Here is a 20,536-nt window from a genome sequence, read left to right on the forward strand (position 1 = left end):
GAAAAGCCGGGTTCTAGAGCAGTGGTCTCCACCGAGGAGCTACACGCAGCTGAGGGCTGAGGCAGGACCATCTGCCCAGGTGGGGAGATATCCTTACAACTCCATTTAATTTTTGTTTGTACTTAACTATTTCTTGTCACATGTTTTATCATGTATGTTAATATATTAGTAGAATGGTATAGTGATATGATAAATAAATACACACCCATTTGGAGTGGGTGTTCAGTTTCTCATTGACAGGGTTGCAAAATCAAAAACATTGTTACGGGGGACCCTGTTCTGAAGGACCAAGGGTGGAAGTCTGTCCATGGATTCTCACCAGGATTCTGAAACCAAGTTGCTTTCTATACAAGTTTTCTATTCTGATTAATGAGAATAATTTTAAGACTCATTCTCACATCTTTTTTATCTAGAAATAGGAATCCTTCTGTATATGTAGCTAAAATGAAAGCAGTAGTCATTTACAGCAAATGCTCCTTTTCACTCGCCCTTGTCTCCTTCTCCATCTGCCTGCCTCTCTCATCAACGACAGTGGTTCCTGAAAGCACAGGCTGCTCAAGCTGGGACAGTCTCTAGAACTTTTTCATTTTGCAAAACTGAAACTCTGTAGCCATTAAACAACAACTCCCCTTTTCTCCCTCCCCCTAGGCCCTGCTAACTATCATTCTTCTTCCTGTTTGTATGAACCTGCCTACTTTAGATACCTCATACATGTGGAATAATATAGTATTCGTCTTCTGGTAACTGGCTTATTTCACTTAGCATAATGTCCTCAAGGTTCATCCATGTTGTAGCATGTGACAGGATTCCCTTCCTTTTGGGGGCTGAACAATATTCCACTGTATGTATGTACCAAACTTTGTTTATCCAGCCATCCATTGATAGACGCTTGGGTTGCTTCCACCTTTTGGCTGTTGTGAGTAGTGCTGCTGTGAACATGGGTGTACAAATATCTCTCTGAGACCCTGCTTGCAACTCTTTTGGCTATATACTCAGAAGTGGAACTGCAAGATCATATGGTAATTCTACTTTAATTTTTTGAGGAACTGCCATGATGTTTTCTACAGCAGCTGTACCATTTTACAGTCCCACCATAAGGATTCCAATTTCCTCACATTCTAACCAACTTATTTTCTGTTTTTTTTTTATATAATAGTCATATCAATGGGTGTAAGGTGATATCTCACAGTGCCTTCGATTTGCATTTCTAGAAAATGCAATTTTTTATGATGTAAGTTTACACTTTCAAGGCAATATCAGGAATAATATTTGTACAATTCAGCACAGAGATAACTATTGGGAACAAAACAGAAATGTGTAGCTAAATTCTTCACAGACTTGCTATTCATGTTCAGACGTTGAAGCATAGTCTACATATCTGTATTAGGCAAACTCCAGGAACTTAAAATGTAATAGTGGGACAAGACAGAACAAACACATGCCTAAGAAACAAACATCTAAGAGAAAAGAGGGTGCCCCAGCAGCCCATAAATAGCTGGAAGCTGAGTGACCAGTGAGGTGGGGAAGGCATGCTTCCTCCTCATTAATATAAAAAGGGGTTCTTAGTGGAAAGCAAATCATAAAATATTAAAGTGGGGATCAGCCTTAGAAATTGTCTTCTCCAACTCTATTTCTTACAGGTGGGGAAAATGAGCCTCACCCAAAGTGAAGTGATTTTTCCCAGGATTATACAGTGCATTTGTGAAAGCGCTGGCCTTGCAATCCTGGCTCCGAGTTCCAATGTTGACTATCGGCCCCTTCAGGAGGTTACAAAATATGTTCAGAAAGTCACAAAAATAAACATGCTCTAAGTGAGAACCAGGGACTTCCCCAGTGGTCCAGTGGCTAAGGCTCTGCACTCCCAATGCAGGCGGCCCAAGTTCGACCCCTGGTTAGGGAACTAGATCCCACATGCCGCAACCAAGAGTTCGCATGCTGCAACTAAAGACCTCACATGCCGCAACTAAAGACCTCACATGCCACAATGAAGGTTGAAGATCCTGCGTGCTGCAACTAAGACCTGGTACAGTTAAATAAATAAACAAATGAATAATTTTTTTAAAAAATCAATGATGGAATTAAAAAAAAAAAAGTGAGAACCAGATCTTGTTTTGGACCACTTCATTGCCCATATCTGGGGTTACAGGAGCTACCTGGGGTTGACCAGTCACAACTGAAATTAGACTCTAGTGTAGCAGCTGATTACTAAAGACTGAAGTCCTAGCCCCAGACAGTGTCCATCCTTCCCTCAAAGCCACAGCTCTACTGGTGCAAGCTCAGCCTTGGGTCCTCTTTGTCTCCCTGGTGAATTTTACAATCAAGGCAAGTTCATCTATTTAACATCATATCTTCTTTGGTCCCATTACCAGTGTTTAGCTGCTTTCTTTCCTAAGAATTATGAGTGGTGCTAAGGCCCAATACTCAACTATAATTTGCTTCCTCTGTAATTTATATTATGCTGCAATAAAATGACATAAGCATCTCAATTTTTCACTCTGGTGAAACAGCTGGAGACTCTAAGCAGAGATTTGAGCTGCCTATTAACACTGCAGTTTGGCATCATTTCAAGTTTTAAAGCTTAGATGTAATTTCCTAATTTTTAGAAATAAATCCAATACACATACCATAAAATAAGCATTTACACCTATATACACTACAGAACGATAACTAAGAAAACATACAGATGACCAAAAGCACATGAAAAGATACTCAACATCACTAATTATTAGAGAAATACAAATCAAAACTACAATGAGGTATCACCTCATACGGGTCACAATGGCCATCATCAAAAAGTCTACAAACAATAAATGCTGGAGAGGGCATGGAGAAAAGGGAACCATCCTACACTGCTAGGGAGAATGTAAATTGGTACAACCACTATGGAGAATAGTATGGAGGTTCCTTGAAAAACTAAAAATAGAACTACCATATGACCCAGCAATCCCACTCCTGGGCGTATATCTGGAGTAAACCATACTTCAAAAAGATACATGCACCCCAATGTTCATTGCAGCACTATTTACAATAGCCAAGATATAGAAGCAACCTAAATGTCCATTGACAGAGGGATGGATAAAGATATGGTACATATATACAATGGAATATTACTCAGTCATAAAAAAGAATGAAATAATGCCATTTGCAGCAACATGGATGGACCTAGAGATGATCATACTAAGAGTCGTAAGTCAGACAGAAAGATAAATATCACATGATATCACTCATGTGTGGAATCTAATTTTTAAAAATGATACAAATGAACTTATTTACAAAACAGAAACTCACAGATTTCAAAAACAAACTTATGGTTACCAAAGGGGAAACGCTGTGGGAAGGGATAAATTAGGATCTTGAGATTAACATACACACACTATAAAATAGATAACCAACAAGGACCGACCATATAGCACAGGGAACTCTACTCAATACTCTGTAATAACCTATATGGGTAAAGAATCTGAAAAAGAATGAATATATGTATATGTATAACTGAATCACTTTCCTGTACACCTGAAACTAAAACAACATTGTAAATTGACTATACTCCAATAAAAAAAAAAAGATAACTAAAAGTATCTAAGTTTCCTTCCCACTCAGAAAGGGAAAGACAGTAATTGACAGAAAGGGAAAGACAGTAACTGATTTCCGGAGATCACTGCTCACAATCATCATGAGTTACCCTAAACTGGTGTTTGGCAAGCATGCCAAATGGTCATTCTAGAAAGCTAGAGTCAAGAAATCTGGTGTAGGTCTTGCTATTAATTAAAATGCTCTACTCAATGATTTCACCTAAGTGTCTTTGCCCCTTAACTTCCAGCATATGAAGAATGGGTATAGTAATAAGCTTTTGGAACCAGAACATTTTTCTCCTAAGAATTATATTTTCTTTCATTCATATTGCTTTAATGTTCATACATATATCCTACTATGCAAATTACTTTTCCAAATTATGAATCAGTCCATATGTATCATGCAAAATGTTCAAATCTCTATTATCTCCACTAAGATGCTTATTCTACTTTAGAATCTTTCTGCATTTTTACATTAATATGAATAAAGTAAATAGTATTTCTACAAGCCTCATATTTAATAAATATATTTCTTTGGGGATGTTATGTAACATGAAATAATTACATATCAATGTAGTACTTTTTCAGTTATTTTTATGTAACATCGAGATAAGGTTTTTGCACAAAAGACTGGTTTTATTGAAATAAATTTTACATGAGCTATGGACAGTCAATTTATGCGAAAGCCCTCATTTCCCCCCTTTTCAGATATATTTTCCATTTGGCTGTATGTAACATACACTGTAGCATGAAATAAAATTCCAAAATCATTCACGTAGTACAACTAATAAATTTGCATTATATTTGTAAAGTGTTATAAAGAAAAATACAATTGTTTGAGGTTCGGTTGAAGTGATTTCTCATTTTCCTATTCTTTCCATCTCTTAACCTACTTCTCAGAGTTTGTCTTTAACTTGAAGCAGTACTCTACTGAAGCATTACTATGTGACTTTAGACTGTTCTGCCTGCTTTATGTCTGTTGAGGATAAAATATTTAGAGTTATGATTAAACCCATTAAGACAAAATATTGGGTGTCTATTAACCCCTCTGGGGGTAGACTGGTTCTTCAGATAAGAAAATAAAAATCACTCTTCATTTCTAGCCCAGATTAACTTCTGAAAAGCCCAAATGGCTCGACCATGTTATACAATATGGTAGCTACACTTGGCTATTTAAATTTAAATGTAATTAAAAATTTAGTTCTTCAGTCACACCAGACACTGTTCAAGAGCTCAAGAAGCAGATGCATCTGGTGGTTACTAAATTAGACAGCACAGATGCAGAACATTTCCTTCACTGCATAAAGTTCTACTGGACACCACTGGGCTAGACCATATAGGAGTCGATTCATATATAAATATATGTGAAGATATGCATTTTTTCCATCTTAGTCACAAAACCTACTTGTTTAAACTTAGCTTCAACACATTCACAATCCTGTTTATTTTAGTCCAAGATAATAGAATAAAAATAGATATTTGTACAATTTCTCCAAATCCTAAAATGTGATATCAAAGTTCAAAGCCCTGTAATGAATACCTTCTTTGCCAGTGTAAATCCAGTCTCCTGAGCTCCCTCTGGACCGCAGCGTCTTGGCCACAGGCAGAGTTCTCCTGTGGTACCTGCAGAGAAGCCTTGCTAGGGACTCCTCATCAGTGTGGACTAGTCATTCCCACTACTTATATGGCCACCTTGGAGGACAGGTCCCTGGAGGCACGGTCTCTGCTCTGTGCTCTGGCAGGCGCCCCAGAACCCCCAAGGGGCCCACTCAAGGCAGGCTGACCACCCATGCAGGCCACGCAAGGCTTCCCAAGATCCCCAAGGGGCCCACTCAAGGCAGGCTGACCACCCACGCAGGCCACGCAAGGCTTCCCAGGACCCCCAAGGGGCCGACTCAAGGCAAGCTGACCACCCATGCAGGCCACGCAACGCTTCCCAGGACCCTCAAGGGGCCCACTCAAGGCAAGCTGACCACCCATGCAGGCCACGCAAGGCTTCCCAAGATCCCCAAGGGGCCCACTCAAGGCAGGCTGACCACCCATGTGGGCCACGCAACGCTTCCCAGGACCAGCCAGGCCCACACTTGCTCCACTAGGGACACCAGCACACCATCTAAGCCCCATGCCTGGGCAGACAATCCAGCCCTTCTTTCTGCCCTCAAGGTCCAGATTATACCTAAAGTCTTTCCTGAAAGCCTACACTTGTAAAATATAACTTAAAACATGAAAATAGCCATTTGTATAAACCCAAGGAAAACTGTCCTCAGTAAAAGAAATAATGCATTAAAACTCTTTCAAAATAACAAAATAAAAAAGTCTCATCTGACTAGTCCAGTATAAATACTCTTCTCACCATCCCTTTATCTCCAGATTCCTGAAAACAATGCAATCAACTTCAAATTTTGGTCTTTAAGTGATAATTTTTAAAAAATAACACATTTTCTAAAATATTAAATGTGCATGATTTGGAAACAAGTGTATGCAAATGAACCTTTAAATGTCAATATATAAACCCATTTATCAATTCTCCAGTCCACAGAGAGAGGTACTCACATATTTGAAATTTGAAAATCATCTTTCCTAACAACTATGACCATGGTTTCTAGACTTTGTCTTTAAGCACAAGCCATTATTCCTCTATGACATGACCCACAACAGGAAGATTTACAGCTCCACAAGTCAGGAAAATTCTGTAGTCTTCTGATGGATGGCATCAAAGCTGAAGGCTGAAAGATACTTTAGTGGCATAGCTGGGAACAGATTCTGTAACAAAAAGAAAATATATACGCAACCATTCCCCATTTTATTATGAAGTGTAACTATGTCAAAACACAAATTATTGCCACTTCATACTTCAAGTATAAATGCATTTATTAGAACTAAGTCAACTACCGCAAATGTATAGTCTGGCGTTAGAGATATTTAGATCTAAGAAGAATACATTATTATTAACTCTCATTCTTTTGCAATCTTTCCAACCAACTCACACAGCTACATCAACATCTTGGAAACTGTATGATCCTAAAATAATAAAAGTTGACAAAACAAAAATAGATGGCCAAGGATTTGGGACTGGGGATGCCAGGTGGAAGGGAATATGGTTTACAAGAGAAGTTTGGGCTATTCCTAAATGAAGCACCATCTTATTAATAACCCTTTTATCATACTTACTCTTCCAACTGGTTACTCCCCACTCTCTCTCTCTCTCTTCACAGCCAATTTTTGTCAAGGTATGGTCTATACCAATAGTTCTCAAGGTGTGTTTCTCAGACTCAAGGCATCAGTATCACCTGGGAACTTGCTAGAAATGTACTTTCTCAGGCCACACCCAAACCTGATGACTCAGAAACTCTGAGAGTGGGGCCTGCCGCTGATTCTCATGTGCACTAAAGTTTGAGAACCAGCGAGGGGCTTCACTTCCTTATCATTCTTGAATCATATCAGGTTGGATGTCCATGTAGACTCACTAAATCTACTTTTTTTCCTTAGAGTGATGAACTCTCTAACTCAGACATTAGTCTTATGGGGAAGGAGGAAAAAGAGAGAAGACAACATGATGGAGAAAAAAGAAACAAACTTAAAAAAATTCAAAGCATATGTCCAGCATAAGTTGAACTATTAACAAATCACCATTTTCGCAGGTCAAAACCAGCTGAATATTGGCAATATCATTTAGTTCAACCTACTATGAATATGTGAAGTATAGAATTATGATAATTATTTAGAAATAAATGAATGGAATCAAAATCTATCATTACTAAAGTTAACTTTGAAAATCAAATTATTTTATTGCTGGCCACATAGATCGAAAGATTAATACTTATTTTCTCTAATTTGTTCTTGCATTTTTATATAATAGCACTATAATACAATTATGAAGAAACGAATAAAATACAAGAAGGTTTTTCACAAGAGGAAAGTTATATGACCCAAAGATAAATTTTGATAAATAAATGGTTCTGTTATTTCAGTTTCATGTTTAACATAAATTTCTAATTTATTTCATAATATTTCAGCATGCAAAATTAGGGATGGACAAACAGATTAGAGGTAACTATATAGAAATTTTCTTAATCTAATTGAAAAACTTTTAATTTGCCAATAAATGGTATTTTTCATTAATGTGATGAGACATGCATGTTTTCTGAGTGTGACTGATGGAACCTGCCCCCAGGTGCTTGTCTTCAAAGTCTTGGGGGCCAGGGCTACCTCCTCCCTAAACCCACATGCGTGACATCTTTCTTTCAGGTCTGCACCCGGCTTATCAGGAAAAGAGACCTGAAAAATTAAGGGGTAACTTGCAGGCATCTACACCCAGAAAAGAGGTGGGGATTAGGGCTTCCCTCGTGGCGCAGTGGTTGAGAATCTGCCTGCCAATGCAGGGGACACGGGTTCGAGCCCTGGTCTGGGAAGATCCCACATGCCGCGGAGCAACTGGGCCCGTGAGCCACAACTACTGAGCCTGCGCGTCTGGAGCCTGTGCTCCGCAACGAGAGAGGCCGCGACAGTGAGAGGCCCGCGCACCGCGATGAAGAGTGGCCCTCGCTCACCGCAACTGGAGAAAGCCCTTGCACAGAAACGAGGACCCAACACAGCCAAAAATAAATAAATAAACAAATAAAATTTAAAAGAAAAAAACTTTCTAAAAAAAAAAAGAGGTGGGGATTAGAAGAACAAAGCCTGATTTATGCCTTTTCCTGTGTCTAGACGTGACAGAAGGAAGGGGTTCTAAGGCTTCTGAAACACTTCGGAAATAGCCACTGGGGAAAACACTTCTTTCTCAGCCCTTTCCTGAGGTACTGTGACCGCCCTGTATCTTCACCACCCTATGGGAAACCAAAACTAATTGCATCTACTTACTAATCTGCCATCTTGTTTCTTCCTTTTGTGATTTTTACGTAGGTGTACCTTGATTTATACGAGATGACATTTTTTAAAGTTGAGTTTAAATGGATTTTGACATGGAACCTTCTTTTCCCATTAACTAGAATACTGTTTTATCAATATCATTTCATTGAAAAGCCACGTAAAGTTAGTAATACAATCTTCACATTTTAAGTGCTTGTTTCCCAGCCTCTCTGTCACATGGTTGTAGATGTATTAAGCATGCTAATGCACTAGGAAAATTTCATTATTTAAGGAAAGGCAATGTATCTTTTTTTTTTTTTTTTTGGTAAATAGAAAAATAATTTACAAATTATTTTTATTTATTGGTTATTGCCCCTAACCAATTAACTTTTTTTTTTTTTTTTTTTGCGGTACGCGGGCCTCTCACTGTTGTGGCTTCTCCCGTTGTGGAGCACAGGCTCCGGACGTGCAGGCTCAGCGGCCATGGCTCACGGGCCCAGCCGCTCCGCGGCATGTGGGATCTTCCCGGACCGGGGCATGAACCCGTGTCCCCGGCATCGGCAGGCGGACTCTCAACCACTGTGCCACCAGGGAAGCCCCCAATTAACTTTTTGTCAGTTTGACTTATAGCAATAAATGTGTTGCATGAGTGAATGGAATACTATGCACTCATTTTAAATAATTTTGAATATGAGTAACCTACCTCTTTCTTTAAGATCTTCAATATAGGCTTTCATAAATTCTTTATCAAAATGTTGGCGATCTTGTTCACTTTCCATCGTTTCATCTTGACACTGGGTATTCTCAATAGGATTGTCTATAAGACTTACAAATCTATTCAAGAGAGTATGGAAAATATCACATTTTCACCTATGTATTTGTATTGTGCAAAAATCCTCTCAGAAGAAGTCAAACTTTGTGGCATTAAATCCCAAGTTCTCACTTCTTCTTAGAAGTCACAGCTAACCACATAATATGTGTCACCAGTGGAATTCTACTGTGCAATAATCCAACAGGATTATAGAGTCAGGTTACAGCAGAGACTGTACAGAGGCTTGATGGGGAAATGACTTAGTTACTTAGCCACAGACAGAAATGACTTAGTTACTTAGCCACAGACAGAGGACAGCGGGCAGGAAGCCATGAGGTGAACGATAACATTTAGTGTCCCCGTCATATACGAGTCTTACTATGTTTGTTTAATATTACTCCCAATTAGTGACATCAAACTCTAAAATGATGTGGCTACATTGAAAAGGACTCATAAAATCACCACCAAGAAGGTATTTAAAAGATGGAGTACATCAAAAAAATCTAGAAACAATAAATGCTGGAGAGGGTGTGGAGAAAAGGGAACAACCTTGCACTGCTGGTGGGAATGTGAATTGGTTCAGCCACTATGGAGAACAGTATGGAGGTTCCTTAAAAAACTAAAAATAGAACTACCATGTGATCCAGCAATCCCACTACTGGGCGTATACCCTGAGAAAACCATAATTCAAAAAGAGTCATGTACCGAAATGTTCATTGCAGCTCTATTTACAATAGCCCGGTGATGGAAACAACCTAAGTGCCCATCATCGGATGAATGGATAAAGAAGATGTGGCACATATATACAATGGAATATTACTCAGCCATAAAAAGAAACGAAATCGAGCTATTTGTAATGAGGTGGATAGACCTAGAGTCTGTCTTACAGAGTGAAGTAAGTCAGAAAGAAAAAGACAAATCCCGTATGCTAACACATATATATGGAATTTAAGAAAAAAAAATGTTATGAAGAACCTAGGGGTAAGACAGGAATAAAGACACAGACCTACTGGAAAACGGACTTGAGGATATGGGGAGGGGGAAAGGTGAGCTGTGACAGGGCGAGAGAGAGTCATGGACATATATACACTAACAAACATAAGGTAGATAGCTAGTGGGAAGCAGCCGCATGGCACAGGGATATCGGCTCGGTGCTTTGTGACCGCCTGGAGGGGTGGGATAGGGAGGGTGGGAGGGAGGGAGACGCAAGAGGGAAGATATATGGGAACATATGTATATGTGTAACTGATTCATTTTGTTATAAAGCAGAAACTGACACACCATTGTAAAGCAATTATACCCCAATAAAGATGTTAAAAAAAAAAAAAAAGATGGACTACTGTGACAAAAAAAGAAGCTAAAGGAGACAATCCAAAATGGCATTTGATCTAATTTCTTCACAATTTTGAAAGATTCAACAGCCACTGACCCATCCAGGCCAGCGGTGATGGGAGTGCTGAGTATCCGACCAGGGAGCACCGGTGCCTTCAACCAGCAGGTAGCATTTGTCCAGAAATCCTCTGAGCTCTACCTCCCCATGCCATTGGCCAAAAACTACAAAATCCTGTAAGAAGGCACCAGAACTTCTTGTTCTTAGAGTACGAGAACCATCTAATCTGGTTCCTGAGACGGGCACACAGGCTCCAGGTGCTTCTTGCTCTTCCCTTGTGTCTGAATGGGTCTCTACTGGGCTCTCCGTCTACTCACTTTAAAGGTGTGGATGAGTCACTAAGGGCTGTCGGGAGCTCCACCAAGTGGTCCCCGCTGACGACTAACAAGGTGAGCTTCTTTAAGTTAAGCAAGGCAAAGGGAAGATAGGTCAGCTTGTTCTTATACAGGAGAAAGGTCTGCAGTTCTCGTAGTCTAGGAAGATGTAAAAGGGATTAGAACACAAGGACTTAGCCTCATAGCAAGAAAACCAAAGTAAATTATAAATAAATTCTAGTAGGAAATCCCTAGTTAGTTTATTTTTTAAGTGACTCATAAGAATAAACTAACTTTACAATTTAAATGAATAAAGTCATGCCAGGTGACATGATTTGGGTTTCTTTTTTAAGTTTTTACTGACTTAATTGACAGTTAAAGGCAGAGATACAGCAGCAGGATAAGCAAATTACACAATATAAAGTAGGCCAAGATGGAACTTAAAAAATCAGTATATTCAAGTGTCTACTGCATTCCCAAGGGTTAACAGGTCATGGGAAAGAAATCATATTAGAGTTGGAGTGAGAATAAACAAATTCTGGCAACATATTTCCTTTTGTATGTCTTGAAAACACAGTTACTCTTCTCTCATCATATTTTGACTTTAAAACAGGAGTAAACCTGCAGAGTGAAACGGAAATGAGAAAAACATGCTCCAAATATGTTTTACTCTGTTTTCCATTTTGTTCTAACTCAGTGCCCCTCTCTCTAGTTTTTTCTTTCATTCATTTTCAAAATTTTGACTGATCCCACAAAATATTTCACAAAGTTCCCCTTATGTTTCAAACTAAAACAATTCCCACTTAGCCTCATAAACCAGGGAAGTATCCATACACATCATATGTACCAGGAGTAGAGAAAGGTCATATGAGACAGCATTTGGGACCAAGCCATTTTCGGTTCCTATGTCCCAATAGTTTACTTATGCTACTTTATAACGAAGACTGTGGATTCCAGGAGGCCAGACAGTTTGTTTCATTTACCACTTTGAACCCAGCCCACTCTCTGGGCCTGCCTAGTAATATTGGTAGAATGAATGAATGAAGGAATCGTATATGATTTAGTATAATAGTTACTTTTTAAACAAGAAATAGCTGTAAGGATATAATCTGAAGACATTACTAAGTACATCAATCAAAGCAGTAAATGAAACTAATAAAAATTATCCTGATATCCCAAATAGAATAATATATTTTGATTCTGTACATAATAAATTTACTTTTCTACTTCTGGGGAGGAAAGGAAAGTTAATGTTCCATTCTATTGAGAACTAAAGTAAATTAAAGATGTGTTCAAACTATATATATATATATATATATATATACACACACACACACACACACACACACACACACACACACACACACACACACACACATATATATTGACCAACACAGGTCTGAACTGTGCGGGTCCACACATTACAGTACTGCATGGGTCCATGGTTGGTTGAATTCACAGATGCAGAGGAGCCCCAGGTACGGAGGCTGACTACAAATTACATGCAGGTTAACCACCTCGTTGTTCAAGAGTCAACTGTACATGTATATGTATGGTGCAGACTGGGAATTGTCTTATTCTATAAAGAATCAAACTGATTTCCTGGAAACAAGAAACTCTGGAAAATTAGTTGATCTCACAGAACATTCACGTGTTATGCATGTTTAAAATGTTAGTGACTAATTCATATACCTCACCTTCAGAATGCAAGTAGCTACCTGTCTATGTCTTGTGGCAGGTCACTCAGGTTATTGTTGCTGATATCCAACCACTGCAAATTAGACATCCGCAGGACACAGATCGGGACACTGGAAAACTTGTTTGCTGAGATATCTACGAATGAAACTTGCTTCAAATTACTTAACTAGGAAGGAATAACAAAATATTCTAATTACTTTTTAGGAGTGGGAATTAAGTTCAACTAATAATTTTGAGATTGATGTCTCTTCCCAAAGGCATTTCTATGAACATATGCAAACCAGATCAATATAGTATGTACGTTGAGCATCTACTAGGTGTCATTCACTGTGCTACACGCTGGGGGTGCTAGGATGAAAAGCACACAGTGGCTGCCCTTGAGGAGTTTATACTTTCATAAACAAGCAATGCAATTTTATGTAGTTAGAACTAGTGTGAAGTTTCCAATTTGCAATGTTCAGTAACACAAAGAAAGAAGTGGTTAATCTGCCCAGCATCACAGTGAGGTGAGGGTCAGAGGTCAGGAAAGATTTCACAGAGAATGGAGTATTTGAATTGGGTCCTGAGGTTCCCTGACAGATGGAAAGGTAGGGGAGGAAACTCCAGGTGGGGAACAGCATGTGCAAAGTCAGAGAAGACAGAAAGTGCAAGCCTCAAAGAGTAGGATGACCTGGGGAAGACTGTCTTAATGGGCTTTGGCAAATCTTCAGAAGACTCACATGTGAACCGGTAAAGTGATGTGGCAAATGATCAGAAATCTCCCCTGTTACTCTGAACGGCGTGCCCAACAGGACTTACTCATGGAGTGGACATGGGGCATGGGAGCAAGAGAGGTCAAGGGTGAGTTGGCTTGCTTCCAGCCTGCACATCTGAGAGAGGACTGGGTCCCTCTCTCAGATGGGGAGGACTGGGGAACGAGCAGCTTGTGTGGGGAATCCTGAGTCCTGGCTGTGCACCCTCACCGGGACCACTGCCCAGCATTTCCTGGGTGACATGGGTGCTAAGAGCGGAAGTGGCCTCTTCCTCCCACCCGGAAGTTTTCAGGAAAGGAAAAGAATACGCCTTCTAGGACTAGATAGAATCTGTGGCCACGGCCTTGTCAGAGCCTCACCAGTGATACTATTTTTAGCCTATTCATTACCAGCAGAATTTGTGAGATCCATCTCTCTCTTCAAGCACAAGAACCTGTTTAGTTTTATCTGGCAATAAAAACTGTTCACTTTCATATGTTCTGTTTTATCAGAAAAGTAATTTAAAATCATTTCCCCAATGAATACAGACAAAAAGAAACTAATGGGTATTTTTAAATTAATGGAGTTCTCAAATCCTATCTGTAGAACTGCTTTAGTTATCTATAAGTTTTGTTACGAGTATATACATTTTTAAATTTTATCCCCTGTATTTATTTCCAACTGTTTTCAATTTATTCCTCCATTATGGATAAATAAATCAGGATCTGCATTACAGACAACAGGCATCATATATTAAATAGGCATTAAATAAAAATATATTGCATGAAAATAGGATTTTTTGTCTAGTTTTCCTTTGATAGCTTTTTTGAACTTAAATTCAGGTTGTGGCCGAGTGTAAGAACATTTTTAAAGACTTGATAATAGCTGGTTTAGGGTGATTAAAATGTCAGGAAAAGTCATATAAATAAAAATGAATTTCATCTTTTAAAATTCTTCCCCATGTTACAGACCATTCCATGTCATAAACCAAATAAAAGTAAAAGTGCAAACATTTTCTTTCTTACTTCAAAGGGGAGCTCAGTTAATTCTAGATTTCCAGAACAATCCAGTTTCTCTAGATTTTCACAGTCTCCCAGTTCTGGAGGAATGCTCTTCAGACGGTTGAAACGCACATTGAGTTCCTTCAGGTTCTTCAAACGACCTGTCATCAGAAAAAAACAACATGCATGGTGTAGGTCCATTAAGGTCTTTTAAGGACAAAAAGCAAAACGAAGATGTAAAACATTTGTATAAATGATGGTGGGAAAGGCATTAAACGTAATTCTGTGTTTGATTTTTAAGCACTCTGATTGAATGTCTGCTCATCTTTTATCCTGAGCATTTTGGTCCTTGCAGAGCATTTTTTCCTTTTTCTTTATCTGTTTAACCCTTTGTGAAACTACAGGCTAGGTGAGTGTGGGGGATTTGTCCCCTGTGTAGACTGGGTCAGGGGCCAGCACCCACAGAGCGCAAACCCCTTTGAAATCACATGATGAATGAAGTAACAGGCAATGGCTTTGAAATGGTCCAGTTCCTAGGAAGCACAGTGACAAGCTATGGCCTATCGGTGGACTCTAATGGGAAGTGAGCTAGGTACTGAAATACACACAAACCTCTATGTACATGCTAAATGACTCAAACAAGGAGTCATTGTTTATAGGCTGCATGTAATTCATTTATCTTTGGCTTCAGGTTTGCATTTACTAATTACGGTGTACTGTGCTTCCTAAAGAATATGCTTTAAAAAAGCCTAAGTCCATTTCACAGGCAGGAAGCGAACACACTAAGAATATCAGGCAATAACTGGATTGATGGAGAAACACTGAATCCCAATTCTGTCTTGATTGAATAAATACATGACCAATTCCAAACCAGAAACTAGCACAAGAGTAAATATATTTAATATTCCAAAAATCATGTCACGCATGTTCTAAGGCATTGAATACCTTAACATTCTTAACCTAATTTTAAAAATTAGAAAACCAAAATTATTGTTTCCTTTTGCGGAGCAGGCACTCAAAATACAAATTTCCTGACATTTTATAAATGAGAAAGGGAAACATACGAAGACAGTGTATTGGAGGCAGGGCCACTTCTGAGTCCACTTTGGTGGTCTCACTGTTAGAAGACAATGGTGATGCTGTGGAAATCAGTGGCCTCTCTAACTTACCCACCTGGTATATATACACTGCAACCTTACAGTCAGCTATTGGTGTCAAAATAGCAGGATGGATATGGGGGCTGATAAAAAAATAAGGAAAAGACTGCTTTTCTGGGGAGGACTGGAGAGCATGTGATCAGACTAATGATCGCCACAGCCCCAGCTTCTGTAAGACAGTATATTGCACAATCCTTCTTTAAATAAGGAAAGTAGAAGATTGGCATAGATGGTGTGAATGTTCTAAGCTGTCTAGTTTCCAGACACAGGAGAGTAAACTTATCTATTAAAGAGTTACCTGATCTGGTTGATGGAGGCATTTGCATTAGGGACACATTTATACCAACTGTATGTGCATTTATCATGAGGGGATGCAAAGAGAAGATGAGGTAACTGGAGAGAAAGCTGTATATGAGCTCCTTCTAGCTAGCTCAAAGAAAAAGTAACTTTCCTAGCTCAGAGGAAAAGCAATAGCTTTAGAAAGTCTGTCTCAAATATAACATTTTAATAATGTATAGACAATAAGAAATTATATATGTTTGTATTCAAATTGTTGTTCTCCATGCCACTTATTTCCACAATGTCTGATCTCATTATAGAAACACTACTTTTTCTTTCTCAACATTCTGGTAAGAACTTGGCATTATTCATCTGAGATGGGCTCAATTGTCTCCATCAGACGTGGTGAACAGCATTATCTTCAAGCACCATGAGCTTGAGGTTCTTGAGAAAACAGTCTTTCGGTGTGACAAGGGTCCCACGACACAAAAACTAAAATAAAACGTTTAAGGCACTGCTATGGTCTGAAAATTTGTATGTTGAAATCCTAATGCCCAAAGGTGATGTTGTTAGTAGGCGGGGTCTCTGGGAGGTAATCAGGTTTGGATAAAGTCATGAGGATAGAGTCCCCACGATGGGATTCATGCTCTTGTAAAAAGATCCCACAGAGCTCCCCGGCCCCTTCCACCATGTGAGGATTCACCGAGAAGTCTGCAACCCAGAAAAAGGCCCTCAGCCCGCCATGCTGGCACCCTGAGCTCATACTCCAGAACTGCGAGCAATAAATTTATTTTGTTTATGAACCACGCAGTCTGTGGTATTTTTTTTTAAAGCAGACTGAACAGACTAAGACAGGTGTCATAGCTCCAGCACGTTATATTTCTAAATAGCTAATGAGTCCATCCCTTCCTAGAATGTTCCAGGATCTTTTCCAACTGAAATGAAATCTCCCTACTTGTAGCCCATTCTCCCAAGGCCCTCAGACCTAATTTCCAGAGAGGGGACTATAACCCAACTGAGGCACCATTTGTTGTCCAGAGGCTTCTTGTTCCTAGAGCCCAAGGAATACCTTAAGGAATGTACATACTTTAAATTATTTGAGTAAACATTATTAAATAATTTCAATAATTAGCTATTTTAAACCCATTTAATGATACTTTCTCAGGAGTTCCACAAAGGAGTTAAGAGGACCACCCACTGCCATGCTTAATTCCTTGATGTCAAATGTCAGAAATAATTGTCCTGATAATGAGAAAAAGAACACCCCATTTGGTGACCACTTTCCCCGCATCCCCTCTACTCAGCCAATGCTCAGTAGTTCTCTAAGGCAGCACTATAAGAGATCCAACTCCACCTCCTTTACAAAATACAGCCATTCAACAGAAAAGAGCTCAAAACTCTTCATTCCCATGGTCCTCTTTCTTGACTATCTCATCCTGTAGCTGAGTTTTTTTAAAGTATTTGCCCAAGTTACTCAAAGTCAGACTAGAATCGTACCTTCAGAGTCTCAGACCTAGTATCCAATTATTTAGTTTAAATTTAAAATAGTTGAAGAACAAGTTAAATAAATCATGCCATAATCATCACTTAGCCATTAGGGAGAATGACGAAAGTTTGGATATTCTAATATTGAAAAATAACATTTACGTAAAGACAACAATAGAGCGGTGGTGGGATGAATTGGGAGATTGGGATTGACATATATACACTTATATGTATAAAACAGATAACTAATCAGAACCTGCTGTATAAATAAATTAATTAAGTAAAATTTTTTAAAAACTTAAGAAAAAGACAATGATGATGATGATGATGGAGGTGGCTAGCAAGTGTTGGGGGTTTATCTGTTCTAAATGCTTTCTTTGTATTAACTATTTAATCCTTACAATAACCTTGTGAAGTAGGTACTATTATTATCCCCATTTTACAGATAGGGAGACTGAAAACCAGTGAGTGACCTGCCTAAGGTGACCTGCCAGTAAGTGAAAGACCCAGGCAGCCTGACCCTAGAGTCCACCCCCACCTTCATGGTATGATAAGGGGAAACAAGGCTTAGGCTGGAGAACATGCTGTAAGCCCTTGTATGTAAATATGTTTAGCGTGCATATATTTTAACATATGTGTATATAAATATTTTTAACATGCATATATATTTTAATACATATTTATAAATAGATATGGCTACAATGTAGATATCTAGAAGAACATGGGTTGTGTGTACAATTTTTTTTTTTTTTTTTTTTTTTGCGGTACGTGGGCCTCTCACTGTTGTGGCCTCTCCCGTTGCGGAGCACAGGCTCCGGACGCGCAGGCTCAGCGGCCATGGCTCACGGGCCCAGCCGCTCCACGGCATGTGGGATCTTCCCGGACCGGGGCACGAACCCGTGTCCCCTGCATTGGCAGGCGGACTCTCAACCACTGCGCCACCAGGGAAGCCCTGTGTGTACGATTTTGATACCCAGGAAACTGTTAACAATCCTTACTGAGAGAGTTGACTTTACATTTTATTCCTTTCTAGAACGTTTAAATATTTTGCCCTGCTCATGACTGAGGTTTATGGGGATGATATGTCTCCAAGAAGACTTGAGTGTCTTAGAAGAATCATAACAACTATATGCCCAGCACAACTATGTGCCTCACACACGAGACAAAGAGAAACAGTGATGATGATCACGTGGACTTCACTTACAGTGAAGCAAGTGAACAACAAAATGATTGAAAATAATAGAACCTTGATCAAATTAGTACAATAAACTAATCAATGGACTAATATGTGGGAACAATATACTGTTATCTTATGTTTACAATAAATATATTATTGCATGTTTATTTCTAAAACTAATATGTGGGAACAATATACTGTGTCTCATGTTTACAATAAATATATTATTGCGTGTTTGCACTTCTAAAACTAAAAGGAAGAAAAAACAAAAAGTTTCTAAACACAGCACCGCTCACTCATGAGACTTGTTTCTGAGAAACTGGCAGATGTCAGTACTGCTGAGTTACACAGGTGAGACCCTGGCATCAACATCCAGAGGGGACGCCGCAAATCAGCAGCTCTGGGAACACCCAAAACAGCCCGGCCCAGCGACTTCCTGCGGCAGCAGGAGGAGGAAGAATTCTCAGTATTGCCTGCTTCCCAGACAAGGGGCCGGAAGGCTCCAGCTAAGCAACATACCAATTTCAGCTGGAAGACAGGAGATTTGGTTTTTTTGGCAGATCCAGAATCCTCATGGCTTGAAACAGCTCGATATACTTAGGAATGATCTGAATCAGGGTATTGCTTATGTGCCATTCTTTCAGGTGCGTCTGCTCCTTCAAGGAATCTGGGAGCTCCTGGAATAGAATGGATCCCATCGATCAGAACTAGCTCCTCCGTATGTCGGAGTTCAGAGGCAGAGCACACAGAGCCAAGGAAAACGTGCATTTATTTCAGAAACAAGAGGGGAGAGAGCATGGGTGAGAGCTTACCTGCCAGCTCTATAGCCATTCCAAAAAAGAAAGCAAGATGCTGCTGATGTCATTAATTTCACACTAGCAGATTAGCCAAATTTCAAAAGGGCCATGAATTCATGATTCTATTAAAGTCAAATGCCGAGTGAACACTGACAACCAGGCTCCCACCCAAAGCTACACATGTATTATTTATTTACAACATATGGATTTAACATTTTCTAAAAATAAAATCTGGCCACGTCTTAGATTTTAAAATGTGTGCTGCATTTCCCTTCCTCTGTACTAATCGCTTTTTTTTCTTTCAGCAGACATCTTTTTTTTTTTTTTTGAAGTGTAGTTAATCTACAATGTTGTGTTAGTTTCAGGTGTATGGCAAAGTGATTCAGTTATACATATATACATAAAAGAATATATATATTCCTTTTCATATTCCTTTCCATTATAGTTTATTATAAGATATTTAATATAGTTCCCCGTGCTATACAGTAGGACCTTGTTGTTTATCTATTTTATATATAGTAGTTTGTATCCAGCAGACATCTTTTGAGCATGTTATGTCCAGGCAGACTCATGTTTGGCACTAGAGATACAAGAAGGAATCAGGCAGCTCTGAAACTAATCGCTTTTTAAAATATTTGATAAACACCTAATACTTGCTGTGCCAAATTTCTAAATGTTTTTATGAGTCTTTAACAGGGAAAGAGCCCAGAAGGACAGTGTGGAGACCTGGATGCCGAGCCATGTTCTAGGGACATCCCCTCCCTGGGCCCTCACTTCTGAAGTGACAGAGAGGAACTCGGCTGTATCCAGGGCCTCCCCTGGCTCTAGTGTTCTGGGATAAAATTGTAAAGGTGTTGAGAAGTGCTTAAGGCTTTAGAGGGGGCTATTTGTCCAGTTGAAGAAATTCAGTTCACAGGATTACGAGCCCCCACTGCAATGAGGTATGTTGAGCACTGAGGGACATGCATGTCCCCTGACCTCATGGAGCTGACCACAGCACATCAGCTGCAAAGTGGGGCAGGAATGTACAGGGGAGTCTTGCCTTCGGTGGGTACCCATGAGGATAAGGTACCAGCTCAGGGAACCGAATGCAGGCGACAAGAAGGCTGTAAGTAATGAAGACAACATCCACATAGTTCACCCTGGGGTCTCCCTAGCCTGCTGACTCATAACCCTCTTCCTATCCCCCGACCACACTAGGCACTCACTAAATGCCCTTTAAAGTGGTTTTCCAAAGGTGCTGTGAGCCGAGAGGACTCAACAGGTTCCCCAAGCG

The 20,536-nt window shown here is 39.5% G+C and overlaps 1 protein-coding gene across 1 annotated transcript in view; it reads right to left on the reverse strand.

The window, feature by feature from the left end:
• Window positions 1-3,940: 3,940 nt before the first annotated feature.
• Window positions 3,941-20,536, reverse strand: part of LRRC2 (leucine rich repeat containing 2) — a 35,490-nt gene continuing 18,894 nt past the window's right edge. The window contains 7 exon segments of the mRNA XM_073787882.1: window positions 3,941-6,335; window positions 9,124-9,254; window positions 10,939-11,094; window positions 12,654-12,799; window positions 14,390-14,526; window positions 18,983-19,016; window positions 19,018-19,140. Of these exon segments, the coding sequence (XP_073643983.1) occupies window positions 6,286-6,335; window positions 9,124-9,254; window positions 10,939-11,094; window positions 12,654-12,799; window positions 14,390-14,526; window positions 18,983-19,016; window positions 19,018-19,140 (777 nt within the window). The 3' untranslated portion in view covers window positions 3,941-6,285.

Source organism: Tursiops truncatus, chromosome 10, assembly GCF_011762595.2.
Source record: "Tursiops truncatus isolate mTurTru1 chromosome 10, mTurTru1.mat.Y, whole genome shotgun sequence".
Classification (NCBI taxonomy): Eukaryota; Metazoa; Chordata; class Mammalia; order Artiodactyla; family Delphinidae; genus Tursiops; species Tursiops truncatus.